The following is a 14420-nucleotide window of genomic DNA, read 5'->3' on the forward strand; positions in this document are numbered from 1 at the left end:
AAGACGGCTCTTCAGCTGGAAGCAGCCGCGCCTGAAGTGCGGAAAGTTTGACGGGACGCACAACAATCTGCAACTGATGCCCACGCGTGATAAGTGATGGTGTGAGGACTCGGTGAAGGGAGATTCGTGCGCAAAAATGCGGAATTTTCTCCCTTTGCTGTGTGTTCTGTGCGCCACGCCGGTCCACAGCATCTTCGACGGAACCTGCCTCAGAAAAGGTAAGAATAAATGCCATGTGAGCCCGTGTGCTCAGCTACTGGCAGTACGAGGGCAAGTCAGTTACATCATGCAGCTAGAGGGTGAAAAGTAAATGAACTCATGGACTAATTTACCCTTTTTCATTTTAAGTGGAAAGTGTGTTGGTTTGTGGTTTTGGTGTTGACTCAGAGGTCCGAATTGTCCTCCGCAACAATGACTGAGTCTTGTCATTTTCTGATAAGACAGAAATCACAGCTGATGAAAATCTGCAGCAGCTTGTTTTTTAATTAATTTTTAATTTGCCAAAAGTTGTTTTATTTCTGAGCACCTCACAGATCATATTTCACACGCTATTTACAACACCTGATGTATAAGAAGTAAGTACAAGTCCTGCATTGAAACATTATGCAAGTATATTATAATATAATTATATAATGCAACATGTAGCTAAAGCTTTAAGTTAAGTAAAGCTCCCTGTGCCTGTTATGCTATTATATGTATTCTGTCATCAGGTGATTATGTATTAATATGAAATCAGGATATTACTGTTGTAGTTGATTGAGGTGGATTTTTAACTATTTTGTGTGACGCTGCAACTAATGTGACTCCTTCACACAGTTTGTTTTGTCCAATCAATCCTACAAAACCATCAAAAATAAATAATTATTAAAACACTTAGGCAAAGCAGCAAATCCTCACATTTGACAGACTGAAGTGTTTCTCCATGAAAAATGATAAGAACGACTAATCGATTCAGATGTATGTACTGTGGCGGTTTCATTTATAACAAAATATGGTACGATATTTTCCTGTAAACACAGAACACTGTTGTAGATTAATTCTTGTCATTCTGTGTCAAACTGAGATCACGGTTTTGGAAAAGAAGCTGGTGGACATGTTTTCATACTGTGCCCCAAAAATCTTTAAACTGTATTTATATTTTTTTAATCAGATTGTGAAAAAGTTCAGGTTTGCTGCATCTGCGTTTAATTCCAGTGGCAGCATGTTCAAATAGCTAGTATTACTATATGTACAAGCTTTTATTTACTCCCAAACTAGCATCTAGTACAAATGTGTTTTTAACCTTGGTTGTGTTTGTTGTCCTGGACTGAAACTGCTTGAGCTCCTTATGTTATGGTGTCAAAAATGCTGCTCTTTAATTATTGTTCATTCACAGGGTCAGGGAAATTCAGATTTTGAAATAAGTAAATACAATGAGCAGATGTGTTGTTCTGCCTTCTCTCAGCTGCAGGGCCTCTGTTCTCCATGTCTGTTATCTAGGGAAAAAAAGACGGTTAACTGGGTAAGTGGGAGAAAGTGTGTTTGCACTATACAAGGACAACAGGCTCCTGACGTCAAGTCAGCCGAGCCCAAACGGGGGGCTGCAAACACAAATACAGCTAAGACATGTCTCAAGTCATGACTGATCTTAAACAGAAACTCTGAATAATTAGGCAACGTCAGAAATGTAAATATGTGAGAGATGACAGAGAGGGGCATGCTCTAGGACAGAGAGAGAAGCAGAGAAGACTAGAGACATTAGAAGGGGAAGTTCATAAGGAGCTGGTAATTTTAGTTATGCAACGTTGCATCCTATCTGTGCTGTGTCTAGTCGACCGCAACAATACTCCATGCAAAACCAGCCATTTTGTGCAAAAAAAACTGTAGAAATTTACAAAAGGCTCAACTAGTGTCGAATGCCCACACACACAATTCAAGACAGCCGTCTCACACATTGGTTTATATGAATTCTATAAATTCTGTTTGTTTTACTGTGCAGATCCTCCCCCTGGTACCTTGGTCTTACCCCCAGGCAGTAAGTTGGTTCTGACCTGCAGCGGTCGTGTGATGGTGGACGGAGTAAAGGTGAGAAACAGCTCAAACACCAAAAGAAGAGGCAGTTCTTCAGCTGCAAACCCAACCACTGTAAACATTATAAACAAGACTGGAGTTTCGCTGGAAAGTGGCACATATACTATGGAGAACTACCACTCCAACGCTACTGAGGCAGGAGACAACAGCAGCCTCAGACACACAGATACAGGACACACAGCTTCCCCCACCACTCACACGGTCCAGCCAACCAGTGTGCACAGACTGCTGGAGGATGGAGAGGTGGATGGAGAGGCTGATTATGAGGAAGAGGAGGAGAAAGAGGAAGGGAGCAGGGTAACAAGGGGCATAAAATCGAAGTCTCAGTGGACGTGGACTGTGAAGACGATGGCAAAAGGAGACAGAGGCCAGGGAGAAAGCTCATTTGAGAGGAGAGGGGCCACACTGTCTCTGTCCTCTGTAAGACTGACAGACTCTGGGAAGTACATGTGTTATCACAAAGGCAGAGAGAGGTTCTCCTTGAAAGTGATCATCGCAGGTGAGTCACAGCAGCAATGAAGCTGCAAAGGACGGCAACTAATGGTGTACGGCACACACACACACACACACACACACACACACACACACACACACACACACACACACACACGTTGTGTTTATATCATTTGTGGGGTCATTACATAGACTTACATTCATTTCCTGGAGCCTAACCCTAACCACTATTTACCTATTCCTAACCCTACCTTCAGTCTTGACCCTAAAATTTAATGATTTACATTAAGGGGACCTGCATTTTGTCCCCATAAGGGAGGTCAGTCCCCACAATGTGACTGTGTAAACAGATTTTTGTCCCCACAACGAGATAAATACCTGGTCACACATACGTGTGTGTACATACATACATGCATACATGCATTCAATGAATATATGCTGCTTTTCTCTGTTTTGCATGACTGTTGACTGAATATCTTTGGGTTTTGAATTGTTGGTTGAACAAAACAAATATTTGAAAGTGTCATGTTGGACTTTGGGACAGTATTATGGGCATTTCTCATATACTTCAAACAGTCAACAGTTTAATCTAAAAGGAAAATGATTGTTAGTTGTCGCCTGAATCCTAGCAGTGAATGCGAGTGTGACAGTGATTAACAGTGATCTGTGGTTGATGGCCAAATGACTGGCTGACTGAATGAGTAATGGATGTATCACTGCATGCTTTGTGTACGTGTTAGACCCTCCACAGAATCCCATCCTGTCCTGCTACAAAAAGTCACCCAGCAGTAAGATTCGCTGTGAGTGGACGCCTCAGAAGTCCATCACTGTACCGCCTAAGTGTTACCTGTTACTCAGCAAAAGGTAACGTCGCTGTAACTCCCCAATGAAGCGTTTATACATGGTGTGAAGATAGTAAATAGTACTTTATAGCACAATGTAACATAGAATGATATCTTTTAAAGCCCTATCAGTAATATTTTCACCATGTGTCTGTCATGTGTTATTGAGGAAAAAATTGGATTAAAAGCAATTAAGCTTTAACAATATTACAACCTGTGATTTATCTTTTTAGTATCAACTGATCTGTCATTCAGATTAGATGTGTTCACAAGCCCCAGTTTTATATTAGGTTACATTATTTTCTTCGCCCAGCTCGGCACAGACCTTCCTTCGCTTGCAGTGCTCATACTCATCTCGCGCCTCCCGCTGTTGGTGCGCTCTGGACCACGATGAGGACGAGCTGAGAACCGTTCACAAGGCCTACCTGTGCGTCACAAGCATCGCGGGCAATGCCACCAGCCCCCTGCTGCACTTCACGCCTCTGCGCATTCGTAAGTGGCGAGGCGGGTGTGAGACACTGATAAAAGACTTGACTTTGACTTGGTATACATGACCTGAGCCTTGACTTCAGGCAGATGACTCAATGGACTTGACTCTAAATATGTATCTAAATATTTTTTTTAGATATTCTTTTTTCTTAAATAGTTGCATTTTTCTAGATAATGAGATGTTACATGTTGTTTTTGAAGCATGATTGGGTGATTCCTAATACAAACCTGGTAGTCTATTAGGACACGCTACGTTTAAGCTATGTTAGACTTAAATCGAGAAGACATCTCACTCGTTAATGGAGAAGAAAGTGTGTTGGCTGATTTTGTGCATATAGCCAGTTAAACTGTGCATGCATGTTACTAGCTAACACAGCTGAGTGCTCATGACTAAATGCTTATTGTTGTAATGTTGGTCCTCTCATGACATGCCATCGTAGCCCTTTCTCTGCTGTTTTAAGTTCCTCTTTAATACATCATTCATTTGAATTGTGTGCCCACTGTGTACATTCGCTTCGCTGCCAATGTCGTTGCAAAAAACCATCAATATGAGACTGAAAATCAATCTTAGCTTTTGGCTGTGACTCAACCTAACTTGCTTGATTCTCACTCACCGCAGTAACTTGGGACTTGCTTGAGACTTAAAGGTTAAGACTTGCGACTTGCTTGTGTAACTTTGGTCTGATGTAAAGGTAACTAAAGCTCTCTGAGGCTACGCTCACTATGTCCCTTGCTGGTCCCTCAGTAAAGCCTGACCCTCCGTCAAATGTGTCAGTCCGACCGGTGGAGGGACAGGCGACGAAGATGAAGGTCACCTGGAGTCTCCCGACCTCCTGGAAGTCTCAAGACAACTATTATGAACTAACCTATGAGATCAAATACAAACCTCTCAAGTCCTCATTTTATCACGAGCAGGTGCGTGCTTGGAGACGAGCTGTTGGGTATCCATGTTCTTTGAGCATGTTGTTGTCTGTGTGTTTACTTTTCACAGTTCAGTAGATCCGTGTCCTGATGGCCTTCTGGCTTTTTTGCCTTGAAACAATAAAACACACAGTTGATGACAGTGTGATGTGTGTCTACCTGTCTGTCTGTCTGCATGTTTCTATGTAGATACACAGTATTAAGCGCCAGCGCTCCTACACTATCAGTGACGCAATGCCTGGTGTTGAGTACCTGATACAGCTCAGAACTAAGGACGAGTATGATGGTCTGTGGAGTGACTGGAGTACACCTGTCTGTGCCATCAGTGGGACAGGTAAATACAGATGCAAACACACATACACATGGAGGGTGTACCCTGCCTCTCGCTCGTTGACAGCTGGGATAGGCTCCAGCCCCCCCACAACCCCGAAAGGGATAGTCGGTATAGAAGATGAATGAATGAATACATAAAGTATTAATTTAATGACTTCTAGTCAGAAGTTTAAAAGTATTTGTCAAACATACATTAAATGAAGCACAACAATTAAAGGTGTACTTGTACTGACTTTTCTGTGCTTAAATTGTGTTTCTAATACACTTAAGTATACCACTTTTTGGGTAGTAATGACAGCCGGAGGAGGCAGGACTTGAGTTTCCTTCCTGTATGATTTGCCTTTCCAGAGATGCTGTGTACATGCAGTTAACATCCTCCTATACAAACATACTTTTACCCCTGACACTGAAGTTTCTGTTTCTCTCTGAATATGTTCGCTCACTACGCACAATGTGCACACCGTATTCTGAATTCCGGATGCATGTTCATGGAGCTGTGAAAAATTGTCAAATGTCAGTGTATCAGAATCAGAAATCCTTTAACCCCGAGGGGAAATTGTTTTTGTTGCAGTGCTCCTTACAAGAGTAGAATTAGAATAAAATTAGAAAAGAAAGAAAAGAGAGAGAACTATATATGTATGTAAGAAGCAAATATAAAAAACAAAATATTTATATTGTGAATATATATATAAAACAATATGTATGTATGTATAACAGCTGGTTTATACTAAAAACATTTCCATCTAAAAGAGATATACACTCACAGAATTACAAGATTAATGCTTTTGAACCTTTTTTCATGTGTACTTGAAACCTCTCATTACTGCTCGTACAAGTCTTCTTGTGACCAATTCAACCAAAGAGCGCTGTCCGTTATTTTTGGAGGCTTGGGGAAGCAAAACTAAGATGCAGTAACTCACTGTAACAAAAAAAAAGGCAAAGATTAGATCAAAAATAAACATGATTTTGTGTTTTTTTCTGGTTCCTGTCCTGCTGATCATGACACAACCCCTCAGGTTTGTCTTGCGGAGTTCCCAACCCCCAGATGGAAAACACTGGTCTCAATAAAGCAGTAATACATTTTTTTTTTTTTTTTTTTTAACCCTCTCATCTGTCTTTATGTTTCTTTCCTCAGATCAAAATGATGATCTGACTACCACTATGGTAAGAGTCTTAATGTGTCCGTCGTTCTTGAGAAAATCATTGATGTTCTCTCTCTCTCTCATTTTCTCCTGACACTTGTGCTGCATTCAGTCTTCATTGTCCTGCAGTATCTCAAACTGTCTCTTCTCTAACATGCAGTTTCCAGTCTATATAGACATGGAGGGCTCTGGTCCAGACGGCAGTGTGACCGATGGTAAGATTGCTAGCAGACAGTAAAATATTTTTGGTTCGGTGTGTGAATGTGAGAGACGGGGCGAAAGAACAAGACAGTGAAAAGGAACTCTTAAATTTTGTCAGTGCTAAAAATCCATCCTGCCCCGTTGGGTTTTAACAGGAAGCCATGTCATCATAATAACTGAGGCTCAGCAACGAAACAAGCCACAGGAAACATGGCTCACACACAAATATATATAAACACACACACACACACACACACACACACACACACACACACACACACACACACACACGCATTCAGTCACACCTAAACTTGCCTGGATGTGGTGCAGCTCCATGAGGATTTCTCCCCTCTCTTTACTGCAGGTCCGTCACTTCCTGCGGTTCCAGCAGAATCTGCGGTGGTGTCGCCTCATGTCCTGTGGATCTCTGGTGTATTTGTTCTCTTGTCAGTCATTTTGGCAGCCTACATATTCAGGTAATGAGATTTGCACTTGGTTATATTTTTTGCATATCTGTATTTCCTGCTGTACAACAAACATGGATGCGTTTAGGCGTTAAATAACAGCCAGCAGATTTCAAACCTCAGCAAATTATTTTAATCAACATCTCCTGTCATTTCAGACACAAAGAGCGATTCATGGCTAAATTCCAGAGTCTTACCCAGCGTGGTGGCTCAGCTCCGCCTCCGCCCTCTGCCCCACCAGCTCCAGAAGGACAAGCTTTGGTGACCTTTGGTCCTCCACATTGCAGTGAACCCCCACGGAGTGAAGTGGAAGAAGGAGAAGAGGAAAATGAAGAACACTGTGTGAATGAGAGGATAGAGGCCATGCACTTCAGCAACACAAGTTATTTCTTTCTGCAGCGGCAGTGATGACCAGGCAGAACAGGGACTGCAGGTAGCCAGAGCATTTACTGCTTTGTGTCGTCGGACTGTTGTTCTTCACTTCAGAGCCAATCAAAGGGATAATGGACTTGAATCCAATGAAGTTCTGCTGGAAGCAAACTCAGGAACAGCTTGTATGGTCTAACTCTATCTCACGCCTAAAATATCTCTGAAAGACTTATTTTTGTAGTATTTGTCTTAAGAGCAGCCTTTTAGCTACTCTCTCCTATGTCTGTAATTTTAAAGTATGTTGATAAACTGTAGACTAGATTTAAGCCTAATGATAGGCCTGAGTCTAGCATACCACCTCATGTTCTGTTTTATAGTGTTTTGTAAAGGTTTATCAAATATATCACATCCCGCCTTCTCAGTTTCCAGGTTTTCTTTACAAATTTGAAAAAGAATTGGCCTTTCGTCTGTTTTTCTGCCTTTTTACTGGTTGAGGTGGGTTGACCGCCATGTTTAATGTTGTGTGTTGCTGCAATGAAGGTCAAGGAATGAAAAAGGACCCTGAATGAGTGTCTGGGATACAAGTCAGGATAATGAACTGTGCAAAACGCCTCCTACCCATTTCCAAAGCAGTTAAAGACTCCTCAGCTGCAAAGGATGCAGCCAGAGGAGGGTTTGTAGGCTCAGTGGATAGCACTGGTACCTCACAGCCAGGTTCTGGTTCAGGCCAGACCTTCGCAACAAAGGATTTATCTAACAAGTTTTGAAATAAGATAAGATATGAGAAGACTTTATTGATCCCACACAAGGGAAATACAGTTGTTACAGCCATCAAGTATTACAAAAAGCAAACACAGTGGCATAAAAGGGTCAAGATAAAAAAAGGATACAGAATAGACAACAATGTACAGATTTATACAGATTATAAACTACTGGCAAAAGTACTATTGCCAATATTCTTATGAGAAAATTGCTAATGTCATATGTTATATTGCACTTGAGAAAAAAAAAAACTATTGGGTTTAATTCATTAGGTTGGACAGCAATGAAAAAAAATCTATTATTTCTCAATCCAGTGTTTCCCCAGCTGTCACTCATGGGTTGTCATCACTTGACTTTACCTGTGCTTAAATGTTCTGAATTTCCTTTCCCATAAAAGAATCACGTACTATACATATGCATCTGAATGCAGCTACAGGGAAGGTAGATAATTATAATCACATTCAAATCACAGGTGATTCATTCATTACAATAAATTTTATATTGAAATACATAATACAGCAACGCACACTAACATACATGCACATTTTCCACCAGATGGCACCATTTGTCCAATAGTCCATCCATTATCTATCTATCTATCTATCTATCTATCTATCTATCTATCTATCTATCTATCTATCTATCTATCTATCTATCTATCTATCTATCTATCTATCTATCTATCTAATAAGCTTCAGATCTCTGTGGATAGATTCTCAGAGCACACTGAAACAAACTAAAACCAGTGACTACCTAAAAGATATGAAATCAATCTAAAAATGTCAGACAAAATATAGATGATTAATAGAAATTATACACAATTTGTAGTTATGGGCTTCCAAGATACACATACAAAAAAAAAAAAAAAAAAGAATATTAATTTGACAAGAATTAAGTCACATGACATGGCTCCAGCATACTGGACAGCAGCCCTCCACAGTCAGCATCCATTTGTTTGCTTGTAGAACAGAGCAGACACAAGCAACCATACCTCAACAGGACTTATGAGCAAACAATAGGTGAAAGAGACAGGGCTTAAAGGTGGTGTTGCACTGACTACATTATACTGAGAGGTGTCTCTAATTTTTAATAGAGCAACATTTCTAATATTAGTAGTTGCTCTGTTAATCGTGTCATATTGCTGAGCTTCTCCTCTATTTTAAGACAGCTGTGTGATGCTGACGTTACACTTGCTGGACAGTGGATAGCTGCAGTCTGTGGTGTACAGGCTGGTAGGGTGGGAGGAAGCCTGTAACCCGATGCCACCCATTTAAAATAGAGAGCACAGACATGGCCAGGTGATTGTCTGAAAGCACCTTAACTCTCAGAGACTCAAATACAGCAACAGCTGTTCTCTTTGAATGGAGCCAGTATTGGTCTCTCATTACCAAAACCATACACATACATCCAATGAACAGGCCAAGCTGTGGTGCAGTAGACGAAACCAACAGCTTTCTAACATGACACTGGTGCTGTGCAATCTCGTGATTACCTGTAAAGGATAATATCAGATGACACGTGCCTTAACATAGATCTGGCATTATTACTTGATCATGAGGCTCTGTCTTGAAGAGGCCCTCATGTGCTGAAATATAGTTTAAAGATCTTCATTATCCTAATTTTGCACTTATGTATTGCATATTTATGAATCGAGCCATCCTGGGATGGGTGGTAAATAAAAAAGGGCGATTACATGAGGCAGAGATCAAACTGAACTACAGCCACCGTGGTGGTTTTCTGCTTTTGACACAAAAGGCGAAAAGCTGTTTAAACACTGGTGTTTTCCTATAATTGACAAATCAATTCCGATTTAAAACGCGAAATCGTTTAATTTGCAAAACAAAACCAAAACAAACGTTGTAGACTCTCATCCTGTGTTAATATTGCCTCCTCGCGGACGCAGGCGTTAGTTGCTGGTGGTCGTTTCCTTGGCAACGGTTGCCTGAAGCTGTGTCAGTAACAGGTGAGCGTGTTTGTGCGTGACATGGCCTCAAATGTCGATAAAATATAGCCTACCGGTGAGTGTACAACGTATTGTATCTACAGAAAAATAACTAGAAGAACTTTTGTGGAGAAAGGATGGCAGGGAAAGGCGGTTTGGCGAAACTGGACGTCGGTGTTTTAACCGCTGAGCAGCAAGAGAAACTGCGACAGTTCAAGGTAACATGCGGCTAGCGCTGAAGCTAAAGCCACATTAGCTAGCCGCAAAATATTGATTTGATTTGTGTACTGTTCATTAGCGAGCCTGAAATGCATTTTCTTTTCACTCCCAGATCCAGACGAGAATCGACAACGAGAAGTATTTGAGGTCGCATCCAGAAGTGAAGGTGTTAATAGGTGACTTTATGAGGTTAGCTCATCTTGTCTTGTTAACAAAGATTAGTCCGCAGGTTAACTGTCAGGTAACTTTGCCCACGGTGTCAACTAGTTATTTAAAAGGCTGAGACGAGAAGAAGTCCACCATGCTCCTGATGCCACCCAGAGGGACTTCCCTCATTTGAATATATAAGCTCAAACAAATCCCACAGTTAATGCAGGCCATGTGAGGCCAAGCAACCTAATATATCAAGGCCAAAACAAATGTATGTTTTAGAAATGTAGAGATTAAAGCCTAATAAAATGGTATGGTAAATAAAAAATAAAAAAATAAAATAAAAAAGGTTTATGCAAGTATGTTTAAGAGGAAACTTAAACTGAGTTTGACTGGTATTGATCTAAAACTGAGCTATTCCAGAGAGTCGATGTAACTCAGCACTGCTGGCTTTTAGAAAGGCTGGTGACAATAACCCTGCCTTACCTTTTTTGTTGATTTATTTTCCTGTATATGTGGTTGTGAGCCTGTATTTGTGCATTTGTGGTTGTGAGTCATTTTGAGAGTATTTACCATACTTTCAAAAACCTGTTTGACTGTATACAACCCATTACATAAACATCTGACTGCATTATATGTTGGGTGGAGCCAGCCATCCTTAAAGCACACAGTCTGACAAAAGGTGCAAAAGGTGTTTGCTCAGGAAGAAATTAGCTCCACTAAAAGTCTGAGCTGCTTTTAGGTCAGCAGGTCTCAAGCTTTTGTGCTGCTTTTTGTCAAAAACCTCTGCAGTGTCAGATCTTTAACGCCTGCCTCAGAAAATGAGTGTCTTTTAATGTGAGCTTTTATTTTTGAAACACTTCAGGCAAGGCAGAGCATGGTAGCTTTACTTATATGGGACATTTCAAAGTGCTCGACACAATCAAACTATAGCATTAGAATGACATTTAAAAACACTAAGCAATAAAAACCAGAACAGAATCTATGAAGTAAAGCACATTAAATGACAGAGTACTCAAAAGATACTCGCACAGCACAGTCTCTTTAATACACATCATATTGTGTTACGATTCATATTTCCTGTCCTCCTCTCACAGAGATGTGCTTCTAAAAAGGCCTGCTGACATCCACAAGTTTGCTGCAGGTGAGTAATGCGCACACACACGCGCGCGTGCACACACACACACACGCACACACCCACACACAGGTGGTCATTTTCATTTTTTCGTCTTGGGTCTAATTGTATTGTGAATGTATTATTTACTGTATGTAGTTTAAATGTATTTTAGTGACATTTTATATTTTTCTTATTGTCAAAAAATCCCATGAGAAGACCAAGTATTAATACTCAGGATATATGTAAATAAGAAATATACAACACAATAAAATAAAATGTACAGCAATATATATATATATATATATATATATATATATATATATATATATATATATATATATATATATATATATATATATATATATATATATATACTGAGCAATTGGATGTGCAAAATTGAAATGGAAAATATATATTATAATTACTATATATACTGAATATTGAATGTGCAAAATTGAATTAGATGTGCAGAAACTGAAATTGGAAAATATACATCAGAACAGACAGTGACAGTGAAAGTCCAAGGGCCATTCAGAGGGAGGAGTTGTGTAGGTTGATGGCCACAGGCAGGAATGATTTCCTGTAGCGTTCAGTCCTTAGTTTTGGTGGTATGAGTCTTTCACTGAAATGATGGAAAATATACTAAAATGTGCTTGGATCTAATGGGATTGCGGCTGAGCGCCACTGACAGGGTCGGGCCTTCAGAAAATACAACAAATGTGTTGTAGGTTTTTAGGATAGTCTTTTCCTTTTAACGATCCCCAGGAAGAGTAGTTGTTGCCAAGGTAATAACTGAAAGGGATCCGCTTTAATGTAGTTAACACACAATCATAATCTCACCTACTAATGAGTTTCAATGGTCTTTTTCAGATTACTTCACCAAAACAAACCTTCATATGGTTATTGGCTCCAAAATGGAAGGAAATAGTGGCGTGGAGTGAAACCCGACAGTCATGGTGCTTCCCCACCATGTCTTTGTCTGTACAGAGCAACACATGCATGGACACTAATAAATAATAAACACACTGATATATTGTGGCAGTTCACAAGCTGTTTAGTTGTTAGCGTGCTTGTCAGATTGCTGTTGTGCAAATGCAGTAAGGCAGCTAATAGGGAAGATGTTAACGACTGTTCTTAATGAGTGTGATTAAAGGTTAATGAGAGGAGGATGTCCTGTGGGTATTATGCATACAGTACACCATGCTGTTTGTCACCACCAGCATGTTTTTGAAGGGATACACTGTTCACTGCTTGCAACTACCCTGTCCACCAGAACCATCAGCATCTTTGTGGTCTGCATTGTAGACCCAGCTGTGAAGTGGACATGATGTAACCCTAACCCTAACCCTAACTGATCTGGATATGGACCAGTCAACATATAATATTTACTTCACTCATGTATTTTATGATGAAGCTGCAAAAATCTTTTGTCTTTCTCAAAAAAAGTTTATTCATGGTCCAGTCTTGTCTCAACTTCTTTCCTTTATGTTGTTTTATCCTTTTCCTTTTTTAGATACATGTTTATTTGGGAAATTGGATTCACATTGTGTGGATAACAAAAAAAATTAAATTAGAAAAATTTGACTTAATGAAACAAGTTTTCAAACTCTCAAACACATATTTATAGCAGAGGAGATGACATAAATGAGAAACTTACATCATGTGGACAAAGTTTACTGACTTTAAATGTAGAGTTTTCCAACTGAACTGCTTAGTGTCTAAGTCGGACATACGTATCATCCAGCAGTTGTTAGAAGAGCTCCACCTTAACCAACTTCATCTTTGCCACTATTCAAGAGCTGCTGGTTTATGTTTGAGGGCATTACTGTGCCATTGTCTTCCTGTGTTTTTTTGTATAATTATGTTTTGACAGTGCAGCTCTGTATTGGGTTGTGATGTATGGATTTCATCTTTTCCAGCTGTTATTTGAAAAGAAACGTGATCTGAGGAAGAGTCATGACATCCTGTTAAAGAACCTCAAAATAAATGAAGTGCTCATCCAATGGAGACTCGTTCCTTTATGATCTGTTGTTTGCGTTTCACTGAGTCAGATTTCCAAGTCTGCATCTGGTTTATGAAAATATTAGAATAACATACGTAGTTTCAGGTATGATGAAAATTAGGATTATCTCATGTTTGCAGCCATGTTTATTTCATGGTTGACGTCAGAGCGTGTCAGTCAAAATGGGTTTCTTTTGAGATTCACAGTCCCTGCCCGTCTCTCTCACTCCCTCACACACATACACACAAGCTGTGTTTTAACACCATGCACCTGCTTTGAGCCAGTTGAGATCAGGTAACCACGCAGCCAACTCACATCACAGTGAGAGAAAGGCAGAGGAACCACACACACGTCCTCACCGGGTCCTGTTGTTTAAATTGCGTCGTATCTAGAATCTCCCGGGGAGCAGACGCAGGTTCTGTGAGTAACTACTAATTTGTTCATAAGTTGATAAGTTCTTTATTTTTGAGTTTTTGTCATGTGTTGATAGTTTCAGGTATGAATATTTATGTTGAAGTAGTAACATTGTTGAAACGTACTGGTACTGTGTAAAACATGCATTTTTGTATGTTTTAATTTTATTTTTTTGTCTTAATCCATTGTATAACCAGCAAATAGATAATTAAGCATTGAAATGTGAGACTATACAAGGTTGTGATGCTGTGTTATCAAAGTGAAATATTCTATTATTTTTACTCTACCATTTAAGATAGTCGCTGGGCATATTTAAATGAGAAGTCAAATCAATGGAAAGTAAACAAATTGAATGAAGGCAAAACACCAACATGCAAATGTTTGAGAAGGAACTCAGTATGTGAGAAACAATCAATCAATCTTATTTCAGACTCAAAAGTAGGTCCATATAAAAATAATACAAACAAACAACAACAAAAACAAACAAGACAAAAACACACACACCTACAATGAGGAGTATAAGGGTGATT

The 14420-nt window shown here is 39.8% G+C and overlaps 2 protein-coding genes across 2 annotated transcripts; both read left to right on the plus strand.

Annotated features, from left to right (window-relative positions):
• Positions 1–2: 2 nt before the first annotated feature.
• Positions 3–8024, plus strand: il6r (interleukin 6 receptor). The gene is made up of 10 exons (XM_070966394.1): positions 3–218; positions 1979–2569; positions 3264–3387; positions 3679–3857; positions 4600–4769; positions 4965–5109; positions 6244–6272; positions 6411–6465; positions 6816–6927; positions 7074–8024. The coding sequence occupies exons 1-10, from the start codon at positions 137–139 to the stop codon at positions 7321–7323; spliced, it is 1737 nt and encodes a 578-aa protein (XP_070822495.1). The 5' UTR covers positions 3–136; the 3' UTR covers positions 7324–8024.
• A 1930-nt stretch (positions 8025–9954) lies between these two features.
• LOC139333873 (RIIa domain-containing protein 1) lies at positions 9955–13475 on the plus strand. The gene is made up of 5 exons (XM_070966557.1): positions 9955–10009; positions 10093–10206; positions 10320–10396; positions 11455–11501; positions 12345–13475. Exons 2-5 carry the CDS (start codon positions 10126–10128, stop codon positions 12413–12415), a joined length of 276 nt encoding a protein of 91 aa, XP_070822658.1. The 5' UTR covers positions 9955–10009; positions 10093–10125; the 3' UTR covers positions 12416–13475.
• The last annotated feature ends 945 nt before the right edge of the window (positions 13476–14420 follow it).

This window comes from Chaetodon trifascialis, chromosome 7 (genome assembly GCF_039877785.1).
Source record: "Chaetodon trifascialis isolate fChaTrf1 chromosome 7, fChaTrf1.hap1, whole genome shotgun sequence".
NCBI classification, from domain to species: Eukaryota; Metazoa; Chordata; class Actinopteri; order Chaetodontiformes; family Chaetodontidae; genus Chaetodon; species Chaetodon trifascialis.

Coding starts and splice junctions, on each gene's coding strand:
- LOC139333873 (XM_070966557.1), top strand. CDS start 10,126: ATGGCAGGGAAAGGCGGTTTGGCGAAACTGGACGTCGGTGTTTTAACC. Junction 10,207..10,319: donor AGAAACTGCGACAGTTCAAG/GTAACATGCGGC, acceptor TTTCACTCCCAG/ATCCAGACGAGAATCGACAA. Junction 11,502..12,344: donor CATCCACAAGTTTGCTGCAG/GTGAGTAATGCG, acceptor GGTCTTTTTCAG/ATTACTTCACCAAAACAAAC.
- il6r (XM_070966394.1), top strand. CDS start 137: ATGCGGAATTTTCTCCCTTTGCTGTGTGTTCTGTGCGCCACGCCGGTC. Junction 6,273..6,410: donor ATGATCTGACTACCACTATG/GTAAGAGTCTTA, acceptor TCTAACATGCAG/TTTCCAGTCTATATAGACAT. Junction 6,928..7,073: donor TTGGCAGCCTACATATTCAG/GTAATGAGATTT, acceptor CTGTCATTTCAG/ACACAAAGAGCGATTCATGG.